Source organism: Protopterus annectens, chromosome 7.part0 (assembly GCF_019279795.1).
Source record: "Protopterus annectens isolate FY-2018-M chromosome 7.part0, PAN1.0, whole genome shotgun sequence".
NCBI classification, from domain to species: Eukaryota; Metazoa; Chordata; order Ceratodontiformes; family Protopteridae; genus Protopterus; species Protopterus annectens.
Window position 1 is genome coordinate 335,790,468 of NC_056739.1, and position 19,080 is coordinate 335,809,547.

The window sequence follows — 19,080 nt, forward strand, 5'->3', positions numbered from 1 at the left end:
AGGGGTACAGTGAGGTCCCAGATGTGTAGACTGAGTAGGCTTAATACTGATGACTGTTGTTTTGAGGTTCAGTTAGGTGAAATGCTTAAGGATTTTATATTTAGTGAATACAATAGTTAGTTGTTGTCTGAATATAAATGTAAGGTTTTGGAAGAAAGGAAGACGGTCTCAAGACCGGTATTTCTATATGATGGCACTGTTGTAGATGATACTACATATAGTAAGGTGCATGACAGTAAAGTACCATTTAGGTATGTGACTTCTTATAATATGAGAATGCCATCTATAAGACATATTATATCCAATAATTGGGTTGTTTTAATGGCGTCTGATGACCTTAAGGTCATTTTAGGTCCTAAACCGAGTTATGCATATAAGAACATGAGGACTCTTAAGAGTTTATTCTGCTATAAAGATTTTGAAAGTATTGTGAATACATCCATATCACTTAAGCTAGGTACACATAAGTGTTTTAATTGTTCTTGTTGTGATGATATATTTGACACTGGAAGTCAAGTTTTTGAACATCCTGTAAATGGTAAGAGATACAAGTTTAAAACATCAGCAACTTGTATTACCACTCATGTGATATATCTGGCCACGTGTGTGGCCTGTTGTGCGTTTTACGTAGGTAAAACCACACGTAAGTTAAAGGAAAGGATCATTGAGCACAAGTCTGAGATCAGAAGGTGTTACGAAAGGAATGCTTTGTATAAGCATATAGCTGACTGTGGGTATCATCATTCCTTTAAGTTTAGGGTAATTGATTTTGTTAAGCCTACTCTTAGGGGTGGGGACTTAAATAACTATCTGGAGATTAAAGAATATGACTGGATCTTGAGACTGGCCAGTGATTCTACACCTGGCTTAAATAGTATGATTAGCTTAAAACCAATATTGGTAAAGCGTAGCAGATCTAGATTGCGATATGTGTTTTAATATACTTGTTTTAATTTCTTTTATTGTATTCGTGTTGCTTTAATTCTATCATGTGACTATTTGGCTGCTAGTCATATGATTTGTTTGGACCTATATAAAGCAATGGTATATTTTGTATGTGTTAATATTGATAAAGGATTGTATCCGAAAGCTTTGCTGTTTTACATAAAGTGTTTTACCTATACTGGTTTCCTGTTTAGTTTGTTGGTCTACTTTGGCGCCTGTGTTTGATAGTATTCTAGAAATAGCAATTTGGTCCTCTGTGCATACCTTTCCAAATCACTACAAGCTAGATTCCTTCGCCATGTCTAGGTCAGGCTTTACTAGGACCATTCTCCAGGAGCTCCTGGACCCTTCACCTTCCAACTCCCAATTGTTCTATGCTAGGGTAATCTACCCATATAGCTAAGGCTACTGCAGCAGTGCTCAATATGCTGAACATAGTACAGTTGTGTAGGTAAACTTGCCATAACAGCAGCTGTTCGAATGATCATTGTTGAAGTAATCTCTCCCTCCATCCTCATTGTTTTTTTTTTTTTGTGTAGGGTGTGGAAATGTATTTTTTTGCTCCCAGCAGTGCCCTCTTAGGGCTCAGCCTCCCTCTCAGCTGGCATGAAAGCTTTGAAGAGCTTGCCACAAAAACCTGTCTTTTTAGTTCATCTCGAACTGAATAATGGTTAGGGTACATGGAAGGTACCCTGAAGCTTAGGAAGCTGTCTGTCTGTTATACCCTATGCAGGCTATAACCCATATAGCTTATGCTACTACAGCACTGATAATATGAACATCTACTGTTAGTGTAAGTTGTTTTACACAACTGCACTATAATGCCATTATAGTGCAGTTGTGTAAAACAACTCCACTACAATGGCATTATAGTGCAGTTGTTTTACACAACTGCACTATAATGTTATTAAGCATAGAGCTAGTGTGGCCATTAAACCATCCCATTCTGTGATACACATCTATCCCACCAACACATTTTATTTATGTTGCAGAAGTGATTAAGATGTTGATAATGGTGCCTAATTTGCAGTCATAAGCAAAATTGGTCATCCATAAGCCCTCAGTACTGGATATGATCTCTGAGAAGTAAATGCCAAAGAGGAGTGACCCTAGGACAGGGCCTTGAGGTACACAGCTGGTGACCCACCTTTGGAAGGAGATGGAGGTGCTCACCCTAATTTCCTGGGTTTTATTTGTAATCCAATTCATCATCTAGCAAGGTGACATAGGGATTGATATTTAGCTAGGAGAATTTAACAATATGTGAGCATGGAATGGTATAGAATGCCATAGGGAGATCTAGATATGCAGTGTGTACCTATTTTGTTCCCACATCCATTGTTTCAGTAACCTTCTCAAAAAATTCGACCAGGCTGAGTAGGGAGAATCGGCCCTTTACAAAATTGAACTGTCTTGGGTCAAGGGCTTGTTACCTATATCCTTGTTAATTCCACAATGATCTTTTCCACAGGCTTAGACATTAGGCTCATCAGATGTATTGGTCTATAATTCCCTGGGTCAGTTGACACTCCCCCCATGCGCGGGATGACTGTTGCTGCCCTCCATGACTCTGGCACATAGACTGTTTGGAAGTAGTTAGTGAATACGTTCTGCAGGGGGGTTGAAAGGCCCTATTTTAGCCTAGCCAGTACTCTTCCTGGTATGTTGTCTGCCTCCACAGAAGCAGTGCTTTTGGCCTTGGAGAGTGCCTCGAGGACTTGTTCTTGGCAGATTTGGGGGAAGCATAGATGCAGGTATGTAATCCTGCAATGTTGGAGGGAAGAGAGAGGTGAAGTTTGAGGTATATGTATCCACTAGTAGATTGCCCATGAATGCTGGGTCTGAATAGGTGGTATCATTTACTAATAGCTCTGCACAGTGCTCAGAATTGTTTCTGAGGTTTCTAACAAAGAAGTCTTTGTGGTTATCTTTCTCCTGGTTGGCTATTCTTACTTTACATCTGGCTCTGGTGGATTTGATCAGAGTTTGGAGTTCGTTGTTTACTTTAGCAAGAACATTTTGGCTTCTTCAGATTAAGATTTCTTTTTTTCATACAATGATTTTTTTTGATTATACAGTCTGTTCATATTAAGGTTCTACCATATGGTTTCTTATTGAATTTGGCAATGCCTTTATTTCTGGTGGGGGATAGATCTATGCAGCTATTTATATGTGCATAGAGTTTGGCAGTAAAGGATTCTGCATAAGCAGTGGGGTCATTGAGGTGGTGGGAGATTTCAAAATTAGCCATGTTATCATTCAATTTTAACAAACTGGCTTCTGAATTGCCTCTGAATACTAAGGTATTGGAGGATGCTTCAGGCATCAGTCTTACTGTAAATGTTTCTGACTTGTGGTTGAATTTGACCAGGGAGGAGATTTCAAGTGGTGTGGAATAAAGCTGCCTCATATTGATAAGGCCCAAGTCCAGCAGTTTATCACCCCTCTTCATGGTATGGACTAACCTGTACAGACAGACTGAATTTATAAAGTCTAGAAATTTCTAAGCATACATGTTTGAAAATGTACAAGTCTCATAGTTTATGGAGAGGGTAGTTGAAGTGTCCTAGGAGCATGGTGTTTGGTTTAATACACAGGGAGTCCACACTAGTTAGGACGTATGGGCTGAAGGGGGACATAGAGGCATCCTGTAATTAGCTATGATGTTATAGCAGGGTTTATTCAGAATACGCTGGATGTAGGGGAGTTTCAGGTCATTATCTTGTCTGAGTTTGGATTTAAGATTTTTTTAGAAAATGGCATTTATCTAATGGGATGGGCCTTTACAAGTGATAGACAATCAAGCCCTGAACTGATGGAGTGCTTTCACTGGTCTTGAACAGGGTCTCTGTGACAATGCATATACTGACATTTTCCAGGGTAAGTAGGGCCTTCAGGGTGTGGATTTTTTGTTAGGTACCTAGCATTGAGCAGTAATACCTTAATGCTGTTTGGATACTTTTTAGTTGTGTTGGAAGCTTTAGAAGTACAACATTGCCTAAAAAAGCACTATGAGGGTGGAGCAAGTTTTGGCCAGTTTTTGGAAGCCTTAGTGGAGATGTGCAAGCCAACCCTGGCAAAAGAGTTAGAACTGTCTACCATCCCTTCCCAGGCTGATATATATCATACCACCTTTAAATGACACCAAAAGCTGAGACAATTGTTGAAGTTAATCACCTTTTGTTCAAACTATAGTTATCATTCTTGGTGATGGCAGAATACTTCATAGGGCTGGTTTAGTATCTGCCTTAGATACATATTCTGACAGGTCCATCATTTTTCTTGCCTTATAACGCAGGGAGACATGTTTCAAGCCATTTACACTCACATGTACAATCACTAGATCATATGTTGCATGTGTGATGTTAATCCTGGCAACTGATAGGCAACTGACCATGGCCCTCTCCTTGCACAGCCTGGTGACTGGTGCATTGGTGTGTCTCACTATGGAGTCACCCCTGAGTAGGATATTGTACTGTCTGGGAGGTTGTCTTATGGGCTTTTGAACTGAATGTGACACACACACACACACACACACACACACACACACACACACACACACACACACACACACACACACACACAAACACACACGCGACATGTACTTAAATCTATAAATGTTTGTGTCTGTGTGTATATGTGTACATAAACACAAGCACACACATAGAGTACTGAAATAATTGCTGTAGCATAACTCCTCCAACTGACTGGCAAAAGGCAGAGTTTCTTTATCTTGTGATCAAATAAACATTCAATTTACAGATTCAATTGAAAAGCAAGTGAGTAATTATTAAAATCATTGTAAAGTAAGAGTACATTTATGCAGTATTCTGAATAACCAGACTTCAAAACAATTCACCAATCTCCACTGTAGTACAGAAATCTGTTTTCTGTTGTTGAAACACTTGAAACTTTGAATATACAATGTGTTTAAACTGTAGGTGATTAACCAAATAGTAGACCAACACTACATCATTCACACAAAAGATGGAAGTAATTGCCTGCAATGCAGCTACATGCGTACCTGTACTTACCCGTCTAGGATCGACTCCCTGCAGCAGTACAGATTGTCAAACTTCTGTTTAGTTACCGAGTCATTCACATTCATAGCAGGGACACACAGCTTTCCAGCTTTGGACAACTGGTACAGCCTGCAAGAAGAAGTCAACAAGTCAGATAACAAGCATTCCTAAGGATCATTAACAAAGGGCTTAATAACTGGTCACTGCTTTATTCAAACATTTAGCTTTAATATGAATAGGTGCCATGGTTTACCCAAAGTTAAACAAAGGCACAAATGGAAAACATTACTAAAATGCAAGGTTTAGTTTGGAAGACAATTAAAAGACTGGGATTTAATCTTCTAAAGTTAGAACACTTCAGTTATTTTTGTCTCTGATAGTAGTTAATCATGTTTAAAAAATAAATTAAAAATGGCAAACTTATTATTCGGCCAACTACTTGGAGAAAGGAAGTGACCTGACATTCTGAAATTTACATCAGAGAAAATACAATACTAATGTGGATGGCACAGTGGTGCAGCGGTGCCATTGTCACCTCACAGCATGAGGTTCTCTGGTTCAATTCTTGGCTGGAGTGCCTTCTGTGCGGTGTCTGCATATCTTCCCAGCATTTGTGTGGGTTTTCTATGGGTGCTCCAGATTCCTCCCACATTTCAAAGACCTGCGTCTGGAGCTTTTCTTCCCAGGCCTCTTCTAAAAATTGGCTCATTCCAAGTCAGACTTTTCCAGTAAACAGCAGAAACAAAGTTGAACAGAAGTCACCACGATGCTGTAGTTAAACACTATTTATTAATAAATGCTGCCATCAGGGTTTATACATCTGTTTAAATTCAACCATTTTATACAAAAGAACTCATCAATTAAGTGATAGTAATTAAAATCAATTAATTTCCATTTTGTATAATCAATCAATTAAACAATTAATTATTCAATCATGTTCCTTTCATCTTACTTCTTAAACACATAGTACATATTACACTAGGTATAGACCCTAGCTATAGCAATGCCTGTATTCAAAAAAATTCTACCTAATATCTTCCCAATGAAGAGAATGTATAATATTATATATGTATTGATTAAAATATATCTATGCATGTATAAAATATAAAGTATAAATGCATTAAAATTATATATTCTGCTAATCAAAAATATACTTTATATTTTAAATATATTATATTATCATTACATAAAAATGACAAAATACTATATGCTTCATTAAGATGATATAAAATATAAATATATATATAATCCATGCTATTAAGCATGGTATATATGTAATACATATTATACTAAGTATAAAGACCTGGCTGTGGCAATGTCTGTATTCAAAAGATTCAAAAATTCTATCGGAACATCTTCTCAGTGAAATGAATATATAAATATATGTACCTAGTAAAATTAAAGTGTATCTACACATATATAAAATATTAAATGTTAAATATATAAACATTAAAGTATACATTCTACTAATCTAAAATATATATTGTGAGAAAAATATATTACATTCATCATTACATAATAATGACAATAACAAATTGCTACAGACTATATTATAAAATACATAATACAAGTACATAATCTGTACTATTGAACTGGAATATGTTATAATGAAACAGACATATTATAAATTATAAAACCATCAACCATCTCCAAGTGATTATAATAGTTCAAGATCTTCCATTGGTTATATTTATTCCTAATCTGAACCAATTTCATCTCCGCCTTGCTAGTATTGGTTTTATACTTATAGTCTGATTCAATCCTGGTTCAATATGTGCTCTTAACCTCAAAATCCAGTTCAATTCAACAAATTCAAGATAGCCCATATTATTACCCTCTCGTCTATTTACATGAATTAATTGTAGAACCCTGAACCTGAAGTGATGGTTGGGAAACATATGATTATGTTTAGCTAAAGCATTAGTCAATATATTTCTCTTTATATCATAGTTATGGTTATATATACGATCTTTGAGCCTTCTAGATGTCAACCCCACATAATACGCCTCACATGCTTCACATGTGGCCAGATAAACTAAATTTTTGGACTCACAAGTTGCATAAAAATGTGGTGTAAATGTATATTCTAAATCTGGAACTGTGAAAGGTTGGATCTTAGAAATAAATCTGCACATATTGCATCTATTGCATGCATATGTCCCATGTCTTAGAAACTGTCTAATATCCAGACTAAAACCATTCACCTTCTCATTACATAGTATCCTTTTCAAGTTTTTACTGTTCCTATACCTAAAGGTGGGTTTAGTACCAACTACTTGTGCTATATGTGTATCTAGTAATAGAATTTTCCAATTATCTTTGATGATGTTATTGATGTGATGTATATCATTCGTGTATCTGGTAGTGAAAGCCACCTTTGTGCTATACTGATATACTTCAAAATCCTGCGTGTAGGTCCCTTGTCTTAATTTGATATTTAATTCAGGATCAATGGTGTAACATTTTATCTCTTCAATCAGGGCATATGGATAACCCCTGTCCATGAAGAAATTTTGCATCATATCCATTTGTAAATTTCTATCTGTTTCCTTACTACACAAATGTGATATTCTTAAAAACTGTCCCTTAACTATGAAATATATGCTATTGCATGCTATTGTAATGGAGGATGGCATTTCTCCAGCATGGTTTTCTATAGATGGTAGTGGAAATGGAGCCATCTGGTTCTTTTAAGATGGTAACATCCAAAAAATCTATTTTATTAATAGACTGCTCCACCGTAAATCTCAAGAAATCAGTGGTGGACTCTAAATAAGAAATCAACTCTTTGAGTGAATCTTCACTCCCATTCCACAATATTAGTATGTCATCCACAAAACGTCTGTATAATAAGACGTTCTTGAATAACATGCTTTTGTATAGAAACCTATTTTCCCATTGATGCATCACTAAATTAGGAGTGTACTATATAACTTGTCCTGAAACAGAAATGTATTGTTATTCAGGACTATTTCTAATAAGGTACATATTAATGTTTGACAGGCTTTGTCAAGTGTTCCATCCATATGCAAAAATTCCCTGACAGCCTCTATCCTATAGTCATTAGGGATGCTTGTGAATAAGTTCTTAACATCCATCGATACAAAAATAGTAGAAGAAAATATATCTTGGGTGACTGCTGTACTTTGTAACTCATTCAATAACCCATAAGTATCTTTTAATATGGTAGGTATTTTCTTGACTATAGGTCCCAGTTTAGATTGAATAAAGGTGGAAATCTTTTCTGTCACCCATTGTTCTCCTGACATTATGGGACGCATAGGAGGTGGAAAAATTCCCTTATGTACCTTAGGGAGACCTTTTATCACTGTTATAAGAGGAAAGTCTATTAGGAGGTACTCATATAACTCTTTATCTATCTTCCTACACATCAATAGGTCGTATAGAGAGTCTTGTACATGCTTTATAATGCGTATAATATCCCTTTTCTCTATAGATTTATATGCAGCATCATCACTAAGCATATTAAACATCAACTCTGCGTACATGGTGGTTTCCATCATAACTACTCCACCACCTTTATCAGCTGGTTTAAAAGTTAACTCTGTCATGTTCTGTAAACCTCTAAGACATGATTTCATGTTGGTATTCAAATTATAAAATATCCTCTTTTGTTTACCCTTAGAAAAATATGCATACAGATCTTTGGTGGTGTAAACATACTCTTACTCCTACAATTTTTATCGACATCAAAGTTTGCTGTATGAACATCTTTAAAATGTACCTTAAGTGCTACAGCTCTTGCAAACAAGCGCACATCAATCAGCAATTCCGAGAGATTGCTGCCTTGAGAGGGAATAAAGGAGAACCCTTTATTCAACAGTTCTTCTTCATCTGTAGATAGTTCACGTGTTGAAAAATTAAAGACGAGTTGCTTCAGTTCCCGTTCTTCCGCCTTGGTTCCAGTGTCTCGCCTGAAAATTTCCTTTTCCCTCTCCCTCGACTGTGTGAGCGTGTTGTTGCCCTGGTTTTGTACTGTACCAGTAATTGTAAAAAAGTACCCGGTATGGTCTCAGCTCCAAGCTTGGGTCTCGCTCCTAGGGAAATTGTTGTTTTTAGAGCTGACTGATTGCATGGAGGAGTTTTGCTAACCGGCATCTGGTTGTCATTATTGGCGTTCGCAGATGATGTCATCATCGTATTCCCATCATTTGAAGACTCAGTGCTTTCTGCTATTTCAGTGGTACTGTTGCTAACATTAGATGGTTCATTCCGTTGTACATTTACTGCATTGCCATATTTAGGCCAAACAAAAATTTGTCCAGTTGTAAAATCCTGATAGTCTCTTTGAAGCTTTTTGTATTTAAGCTGTTCTAGCCTCTCGCTGTATGCAGAGACTTGTTTAAACATCGTGTCTATTTTACAACTGTATATTTCCCCTTTATAGGAGTGTAGTAAGTCTTGATATAAGGCTTCCACCTTATTAACCAATTCAGCTTCAATAGGCAAAAAATAGTCAATCAACAGCTTAATGTATTGAGTACTGAAATCTATGTTGAGTTGCTGCCATCTCTTCAAAAGTTCAGGGTGGCTATCTCCGTAACTAGGCATACAAAGTATGCGCATGCCTCGTGGTATAACTTTAAAATGAAGGCATGCCTCTAGATGTCTTCTTTGCCAAATTAATCTGTGCAATTTATATAAGTCATTTTCAAGTTGTCTCAAGTCATTATAAAATTCTTGCAAATTTTCTACAGTACCTGTTTTCTTGCTAGCAACTGACGGATACAATTCCATATTCAATAGCGGGTTATCCCGTTGATGAAAAATGTTATTCCAGTCAGTAATGGTATTCCTGACCCCAGGGTTGTAATCCAACTCAATTGTTGAGGATTCCATCGTGTGATGGTAGATGTTGTACCAAAGTAGTATAAGTAACAGCAAAAAACAAAACACTACCATCCAAAGACTCCCGACAAAAAAGCAAATAGCAGAAACAAAGTTGAACAGAAGTCACCACGATGCTGTAATTAAACACTATTTATTAATAAACAATGCACTGCCAAGGTACGCTTCTTCAGGTTTATACATCTGTTTAAATTCAACCATTTTATACAAAAGAACTCATCAATTAAGTGATAGTAATTACAATCAATTCATTTCCATTTTGTATAATCAATCAATTAAACAATTAATTATTCAGTCATGTTCCTTTCATCTTACTTCTTAAACACATAGTACATATTACACTAGGTATAGAACCTAGCTATAGCAATGCCTGTATTCAAAAAATTTCCAGTACTTTTCCAGTAAACAAATAATAAATAAATGTAAGAATATATTTCATAATTCTGATTAAAGTATCACTGTAACTGGTCTGAACTGCTGCATTGACATAATTTAGGGTAACCACTACAGATGGTCAACAAAGATCCTACTGCTTTCAAGCAAAGAACAGCTACAAAGTAACACATATTATCTGGTGACTAATTTACAAGGGCTGAGAATTACTAGCAAATAAAGTTTGTACTACTGCAAGAGTGTTTAACCAAACTAAATGGTATTCTAATAAAACTATTACCTCTGAAAATGGGTAAGGAACTACTGTTGCTGTTTGTAAAATTCCCTTTTCAACTGCACTTCTTTACTGGGTTATTTCTTTCCAGATTCATCATTTTGCACCTTTTTGCACTGAATTTAAGCCACCACATCATAAACCAGTCTTTCCATCTTGCAGTTTTTTCATCCTTTCTACACAAATTGTTTTTTTTTTTTTTGGTGTGTGTGTGTGTGTTTAAGCAATCCTGCATTTTAACTCTTCAAACATTTAAATTTTCCATCTAGAACTTCTGCAATGGTAATCATAAAGAACCTGAAAACTATCATCCTCAGCACTGATACCACATAGTGCCCAGGATCAGCCTTTCGTATAAATGTTTACTTCCTATGACCTTTGATTCCATGCTGCTTAACCAATAGTCTGCCATTCTAGCACCTAATCCAAGGCCATTTTATATGTTCATTACTTTGCTGTCTGTATGGTGTCAAATTCTTTGTTCAAGTCTAAGATGGCCACATCCACAGATATTTTCTGATTTAACATCACACTCATGAAAACAATCCTACTAGATTTTTTGCCCACTTTTTCTTATTTGCTAATCCCTAATATGCAGACAAAAACAGATAATTTTAAGATATTGTGGTTATTCCAGTTCTTTTGTACACTTGGCTGCTAGTAATGAAACAATTCCTTTGAAAATGACAGGTCAAGGTACCACTCTGCTGGAAAAAAATTATCAGCACAACATAATTTAATTTGGTATGCTTATGGAAGTACATTTGTCTTGTCTGGCATGACCTTTGCAGTTTGAATCAGTTACCTTTGGTGCAGCAGCAGAACTTTCCAGATTTCTAAAATTCTTTCCTCTGGTAGTAATGGCATAATTCTCTTTACAACTGAGGTCAAACTGAAAGGATGATTCTCTCCAGCTCCTGGATTACTCCTGTTTTTGTGACATGAACTCACATTTGCTGTCTTCACCTTACTTGCATTCATGATCTTTAAAAAAGGCTATTAAAATTACTGTTCTTATCCTTTGGTTCTCAAAAAATTCTATGATGAACTCAGTCAGACAGGATATATGTGTTTTATTGTCCTTACTTGGTTTGGAATGGAACGCATGGTTTTTGTAGTCAAATCCCATGTAGTAACACTGCAGTCTGCTTTTGTAAAAATTGTAGAATTTAGAGGAAAGTTAGGCAATATTCAAGTTAATGTATCAAGAGATGTAGATGCATGTTAGAGAAAAAGTTCTTACATGTCAGGTGCAGTAAGGGAAAAAACACTGTAAAAAAACTTTTGTTAGCTCTTTGTGCCAAAGTCAGCATTTCCTGATCTTGACTATAATTTTCTATTACATTATGGTGTGATCATAGCAACATTGATAAGTTACTATGAATCCCAATTGGGCTCCACTGATGTGCTCCTTTAGTATGCAGAGTTTATTTAGGCACAATTCCATTGTAGATGGACTGGTAACATTTAAAAAATTCAAGGTTACTGAGTCTTGCAAACATTGTGCCTTACCAGTTCCCTGCCTAGACTGTACCGTCCTTCTCCAGCAAGCCATTTAAGCCCAGGGTGAATTTATAATTGTATATCCAGTTATCCATGCCCTATTTGAAGGAAGACAGTACATCACACTGTTTTATCTGCAGTGGTAGCCTACTCCAGAGCTCAGGGAGAAGCTGAGTAATGAATTTGTATCTCCACCTTGTTTTATTGATCTGCTGAAGCAAATTTAGATCCCTTATTCTGATACTGTACAAACAAAAGGAAAACTCTCTTTGTTCAAAGTAATCCACTGTTGCATTCCTGTATGTATTTTGCAGGCAGACAGAGTTAACCAGTCTATAATGTAAATGTTCTCAAAATTAAGCAATAAAAGCAGGAAGCAATTCTTCTTTGAGCTTTAAGTTTTCCAGTTTATTCAAAGTAATGACTTCATCCGATACAGTCTTGCATCACAGTCAGCCTCCAGATGTCAGTAAAGTAACAGACTGGGACGCCTTTTCCTTCATTATGAGCCACCAGTGACTGCTCATTCCACTCTCCTCATTTAGGCCTTTCCAGTGATGGCTGGTGACTTCAAATTAAAGGGGGGCTGCAGGAGACAGCTGAATGGGTGGGGCCAATGGGAAGGGGTTTGACCAGCTAGAAAGGGGTGGGGCTATGCTCAAAACTGGAACTTTAATTAAATACGCTGCCCTGGGTGCCAAACCGTCATTACGAAAGTCCAATCAAGACAAAATGAAGTGTAGAAGAAAAACATATTTCAATGCATTGGCTACATGACAACTTACTTAATATCTAGATGGAAACACAAAGGTTGTGAGGCATGAAAAATAAATTGCTTTTTAAATACATTACTGGAATGCCAATCAAAATCAAGTATAAAAAAAAAACAAGCAGAACTCAGCTCAAACCACTTCTTGCACTGCAGTTTTAATTATAATTTATATTCAGCTTTATAAAGTTACCAAGTAACATGCTGAAAGTAGCAATCTCTGTGATACCCCCACTTGTAAAAATGTTTCTTATCTAAAAAAGACCTGCTGCCTGACAACAACTATCTACTTGTTTCATGGAGAACACATGATCAAAGTAAAAAATGAACAGCAAACAAGAAACAAGCTCAAGATAAATTGCTTAAAGGATTACTGCACAAGTTATGGACCATACATGATAAATTGGCATTCTGTTTAGTTTACGGGTAAAGCCTGCAAAGATAACTGCAAGTTTCCAACAAATGTAATGAGCTTCTGAAAATACTATAATCCTGTCCTTTATTACAAATACTGTCATGCATTTCAATACTTAAGGCTTATACGTTATCTAGTTATGTAAATATTTTCTGCATGGCAGCAATGAAAAGGCTTTCAATGTTGGTAATTCTTTTAACAGTATGCTTATTAAAGCTTACTTGCATCTTACAATCTCCGACAAGCTTACCTGATGGTCATTAAAGCATTGCTACTTGAAAACAGAGCAACAGGGCACTGCAACAACATGCATTTTCTGAATAATAAGAAGCATAAATCAACAGTATAAAAATATGACAATAAACCAGAACAGTCTGCAAAATCAAGGACAGATGAAAAGCCATGGTCGTACTTGTGGTCTACCTTGGATGGGGGAATACCCTGCACACTTACACTTTAACTGCTTCTTGCCTTGCTTGGACACATCCAGAGCCACTACAATGGGGAGTGGAGTGCAACAAGTAGGTCACAGTTTGAAATGTCTCTGGCCGATGGTGATGGCTCTGACACTCATACCTCTCAACCTCAGAGCAGGAAATCTGGACAAAGCCATACATAGAAGTGGGACACAGGCCCAAAAATAAAGACAATTTTTAAATATTGCTCTTATAAACTTAAAAAGATAATAGAATAGTAGTAGGTCTTGCATTAGTAAGAATTTTCTGAAAGGTATGAAATCTGAAACTCAAATATCTGCCATTATTTTCTAACTTCAATCTTTAATGATTTGCTACTAATTTGCCAGAAAAAACACAATTTTATGAAAAACAGACCAAATATGTTATGCAAAAATATAAAATTGCCACACAATACAGCTGGGAACCTGTCAAAGAAGGGGCACTTTTTTTAAATTAGTACTGTTAACTTGAGCAGCTGACAAAATGAAAGCATCTACATGCATTTCTGAAATAAAAGTAATCTATAACGCTGATCATTACAGCTATTTATAATTGTAAACTCTCCATGTTTTCTTCCAAAATTGCCATTTTGCAGACAGATTATTAGGGGGAGAGCAACATTTTGAGCCAAAATTGAAGACAGTTGAGACGTTTGGATATTCCTAATTCTATAAAGCGATTTATTTGCATGTACCTCTCAACTAATGCAGGAAATCTGGACAAGGCCAAATATATTGGGGGAACATACAAACAGTACTAAAATTGCTCTTGTATAAACTTAAGACAGTTCATAGAATAACAGGTCTTGCTTTAGCATACATTTTTCTGAAGGTTATGACATCTGAAACTCAATGTCTGTCATTATCTCTTGCCCCCTCCTGCTCTTTCTCAAAAAAAAAAAAAAAACATAAATACATTTTTTTTCATTAGATTATCTATCTTCTGTTTAATTTTTGTTTTTCTCATGGTATTTGCTTCTAGCCTAGACTTGCTAAATAACTCTGTATAACTCTATCTTTTAATGTTGATATTGTACCAAATTTCATTTTAATTATACTTTATTGTATATCTTTGTTCATTGTTGCTGCTTGGAGCTTTTCTCCCCGGGCCTCTACTGAAAATGGACATGTATCCAGTTAGACTAGCCCGGTCAACAAATGTAAAATAAAATGTAAAATAAAATAAATAAATAAATAAATATTTAGTAACTTCATTCCTAAATGATTTGGCAGAAAACCACAAATTTTATGAGGAACAAACCAAAAATAAGAAACAAAACTCTATTCATTCTGCAAACTTATGTACAGTTGACAGGTATAGTTCAGCCGAGGCTGTCTGAGTTTGCTGACCCCCCCCTCACAAAATCATGGTCGAATGGAGCATCCCCCCTGCAGCCATTCCTTGGTTATTTCACCCCATTTGCCATAAACACTGTAAAGTGCATACTGCTTTACTTCTGTGATGATATGGATTTCATTTGAAAGTTTTATTTTATATTTTACAGCATAAACCCTAATAGATATCTGCTAAACAAAACAATGCAGTCTCACAATGAAAATAGACTTAGCATTAAAACATCTCTGCCCCTGAAACTCACATTCATTAAAACAACATTGAAACCCACATTCAAAGAAAATACATTTTGCCAGTGGCAGATAAAGATTAATTTTGGACTGTTTTCAAATCATAGGCCCCTTGAACACGAAACATATGCATGCTCTTTGATACACCTTCCTGACTGTATTAAATTATATTCCTTGTACAATACAGGTTGGGAGGGTGGCCTATTGGTTAAGGTGTTTGCCTTACAAACACAAGGTACAGGGTTCAAGTCTCACAAGGGATAATTGGCTAGGCTTAAAATGGCTCGCAAGGGCAGTTAGCTTAGTACTAATCTATGAATCTATGAATCTATGAATCTACAGTTGTTAGACGGCATTTTAAATTTATTGTTTTGAACATTTTTCCAATAAACAATGAAACAAAATGCATGCACCAATAATGACAAAACTGCCCAATTCAGAACAATTCCATCATAAAAGTCTACTCAAACTTCTACAGTCCACCAGTATCAGTAAATATGCACTATCTCTGAAGAAGTAAAAGTCAGCTAAATAATTCCACATTAAAGAAATCTGTTAACTAATGAAGAGGTTACTGCTACCAAACAACTTTATATGTCATTGTTTTATCTACAAATAAAGTGCCTGTTGCCCTTGAGGAATAAATTGCCTATGTTGCATTAAAAAGATGATAAGCTAGTAATATCACAAAAGGGAATGGATGGAAAACTGATAACAGGTTCATAGTTACTAAGTATCTACGACAAAGAGGACTGTAGCATCCATCCCCTTTACAACAGAGTACAGTATCAGCAATGGATCTGCCTACTGTGGGAGTAAAACCCACAGCCTTCTGCATCAAAAGCAAGTACACTACCTGTTGTGCTATTAACAATGCAAGCAGACTTGGCATAAGCAGCACTAAACTTTTGTTCCCCTGCAACTCTCAGCTCCTTGTAAAATCTACTCGACACTCAGCTGTATCTCTAAACTTTGCAGCACAAGAAATCTGGAAAAAGCCAAAATGTATTTGGGGGGGGGGCAAAAGCCCAAAAACCAGGGACACATTTTAAACATTGCTTGTATAATGTTGGAAAGTTGCTAGAATAAAATGCGGTGTTACCACCATACATTCACTGCCAAGTATTGAACCCAGGACCCTGTACAAAACAGTCAGAGAAACATACCACTATGCCAAATCATCTATTTTTTAATGAAAGAAAGGAAGACTGAAACTTAAATGGATACCATTTAGTGAATTCAGTTATCACCAGAGCTGTCAACATCTTAGCACAAAAACCTGAACAAAGCAAATAATGGCGGAATACAGCCCCCAAACATATTCAGTGAGTTCAGTTATCACCCTAGCTCTCAACCTTGACACAAAAACCTGGACAAAGCCAATAATGGGGGAATACAGTCCAAAAAATAGGGACAAATATCCAATGAGGACACCAGAGCAAAACCACACAAACACAGGGAGGACATGCAGACTCCACACAGAAGGCACCCCAGCCAAGAATCAAGCCAGACAAGCTGTAGCTGTCAGGCAACAATGTTACCACTGCACCATTGCACTACTGGCTGTGTTAAGTAACAAAAATACAGACACCACAGATTTTATGATTAACAGAACAAATATGAGGCAAAAATCTGCAAATGTTTTACAAATGGTGGCGGGTAGGGAATTCAGGCTCTTGTCACTTGGGCCCAAAGTGCAGGGTTCAAGCCTTATTCTCTACCCACCACCATGTAGCAACTGGGGCATTTCACACACACACACACACACACACACACACACACACACACACACACACACACACACACACACACACACACACACACACACACACACACACACACACACACACACCTGTCCTGCATAAACACCCTACCTATCTCTGTCCTCCATGTGATCCTGTACTCTGCAGCAGCCCAGCTAAGTCCTCTGTAGTGATCCTGCAGCCTGATCACCTGTTTCTGTCCTCCATAATGGCCTGTGCATGCTGTTGGGTCTCCCGCAAGATGTGAGGAGGCTGGAGCCTCCAGCCTGTGGGCGATGCAGTCCGGTGACCTTCTGGTTTGTGCAGTTGTCACTGCACAGACCTCTGGGCTGGAAGGGCGGAGTTTCCTGCCTTCCCTATCCGGACTGCCTAACAGAGCAGTCTGGAGCTCAGGAATGAGCATGCATGCGTGCGTGGAGTTCTGGTCTGCCTAACACAGCAGTCAGAAACTAAGCACGCATGCGTGGAGTCTGGAAATTTTTAATTTTATTTTTATATGTTCAGTTCTACAGTGTGGGGGGCTGTGGTCCTGCAGTCCTATACCATGAGCCACTCTGGGTCTTTCAGCACCTGTGACACCTACATTCTTGTATCACAGTCAAGGTTTATCCTTTTGTGCTATGGAAAAAGGGGTATGATAAAATGAGGAATGCAGTTCACTGCATTGATACATGGTATTGTTCTGTCCACCAATGTCAGCTGTTTCTTCTCTTGGAGGCTGTTCAGCAAAGTTTCATTTTATCAAGTTATATACAACCTGGCAGATTCACCTGTTACAGGCCATACCATATCTAGAAAATAGCGGATAACTGGTTAAGTATATAAATGGCCTGGCTTTTCTGAAAGACAGCATTACTGTGAGCTGACTTCACCAAAGTCTGTTACTATAAGTATATAAACTGGATGGTGCTGAATACCTTTAAAACCAGAATGGTAGTGTTCAGACATAGATATAGTCTCAGATCTCTCCACACAGAGGTTTATCCAATATTAGGCATATTCTGACCAATAAGTTAGCTTACCCAGGTATTAAGTCTAGTGATATTTGTCAACAATTAATATACTGAACCCTGTACTGATTCTACCTGTCTTAGCTTTTTGAATCCAAGTGTGGATATTATGAAAATGCTGTTTCAAAATGTCCACATAAAAGCAGATGTATGGTTGCTATGGATTTGGATATATACACAAACAGAAAATGTTTGGAATTTTGAATGATGAGCACTTTTACATGGCTGTAAGAAGAAGAGAAACTAATCTGGTTTATTAGCAAATATATGTGATCATTTTTGATTTATTACATCAAGGTGCAGTGGATATACAAATGTGTAATTATTTAATGGTTAGGCATTCTAAAGTGGGGTCATTTTTTTGGTATTCCAAAAGCTTTAATAAAGTAATCAAATAATTTATTTAATGTTGCTTAGGTTATATGATATATAGCAATATATGTGAAGTATAATATTTGTAAATGTGAACTAGTTAATACAGTTTGATTACGTTTATATAAATGTTAATGTGCTATGTTACAAGTTTAGGTTCTTAACCCTGAATTATCTTCTGTCTCCAAACTTTCTACTTACAAATATATGCATTTGTTACTGCTGCTCTGTAGCTTGCCGCATTTGTTACTGTTTGTCGGTAGCCTGATTAAATCCATGACAGTATTCTACTGAATTGCTGCTTTATTTGTGCTGTTTTTTACTGTTGTGATTATGAACTAATTTATCACATTTACACTGTTTTAAAGCAATTTACTGATTAAGTGAATTTCATTACTGTTTAACTCTATTTTTTATACTGTTAATTCTGTTTTTGTCTGTAAGTGGTTAATCTATGCTTTATTGTGAGTTTTATTGTGTTCTTAACCCTTAAATTGAGTATCATGATTTGGATACAGGTTTACTGCATCCAGAGCTGTTTTTTTGCCTTCTGTGTTTCTGGCACCCATCTTGTATTTACCTTCTGTATTTCTGGCAGCCATCTTGTGTTGTTATCGGCCTATCTCCTCTGTTACTGAGAGTAGCAAGGCTGCCTGGACCTTGTCTGGCACAAGCTGATTGGCAAAGAAAGCAGGGACTAGCAT

General features: G+C 36.8%; 1 protein-coding gene across 4 annotated transcripts in view; it reads right to left on the minus strand.

Moving 5' to 3' along the window:
- LOC122806453 (S-adenosylhomocysteine hydrolase-like protein 1) overlaps window positions 1-19,080 on the minus strand; it is a 909,608-nt gene that overhangs the window by 244,395 nt on the left and 646,133 nt on the right. For all 4 annotated transcript variants that reach the window (XM_044076911.1, XM_044076910.1, XM_044076908.1 and 1 more), the window contains exon 8: window positions 4,980-5,096. In XM_044076911.1, the coding sequence (XP_043932846.1) occupies window positions 4,980-5,096 (117 nt within the window). The remainder of the gene's footprint in view (window positions 1-4,979; window positions 5,097-19,080) is intronic.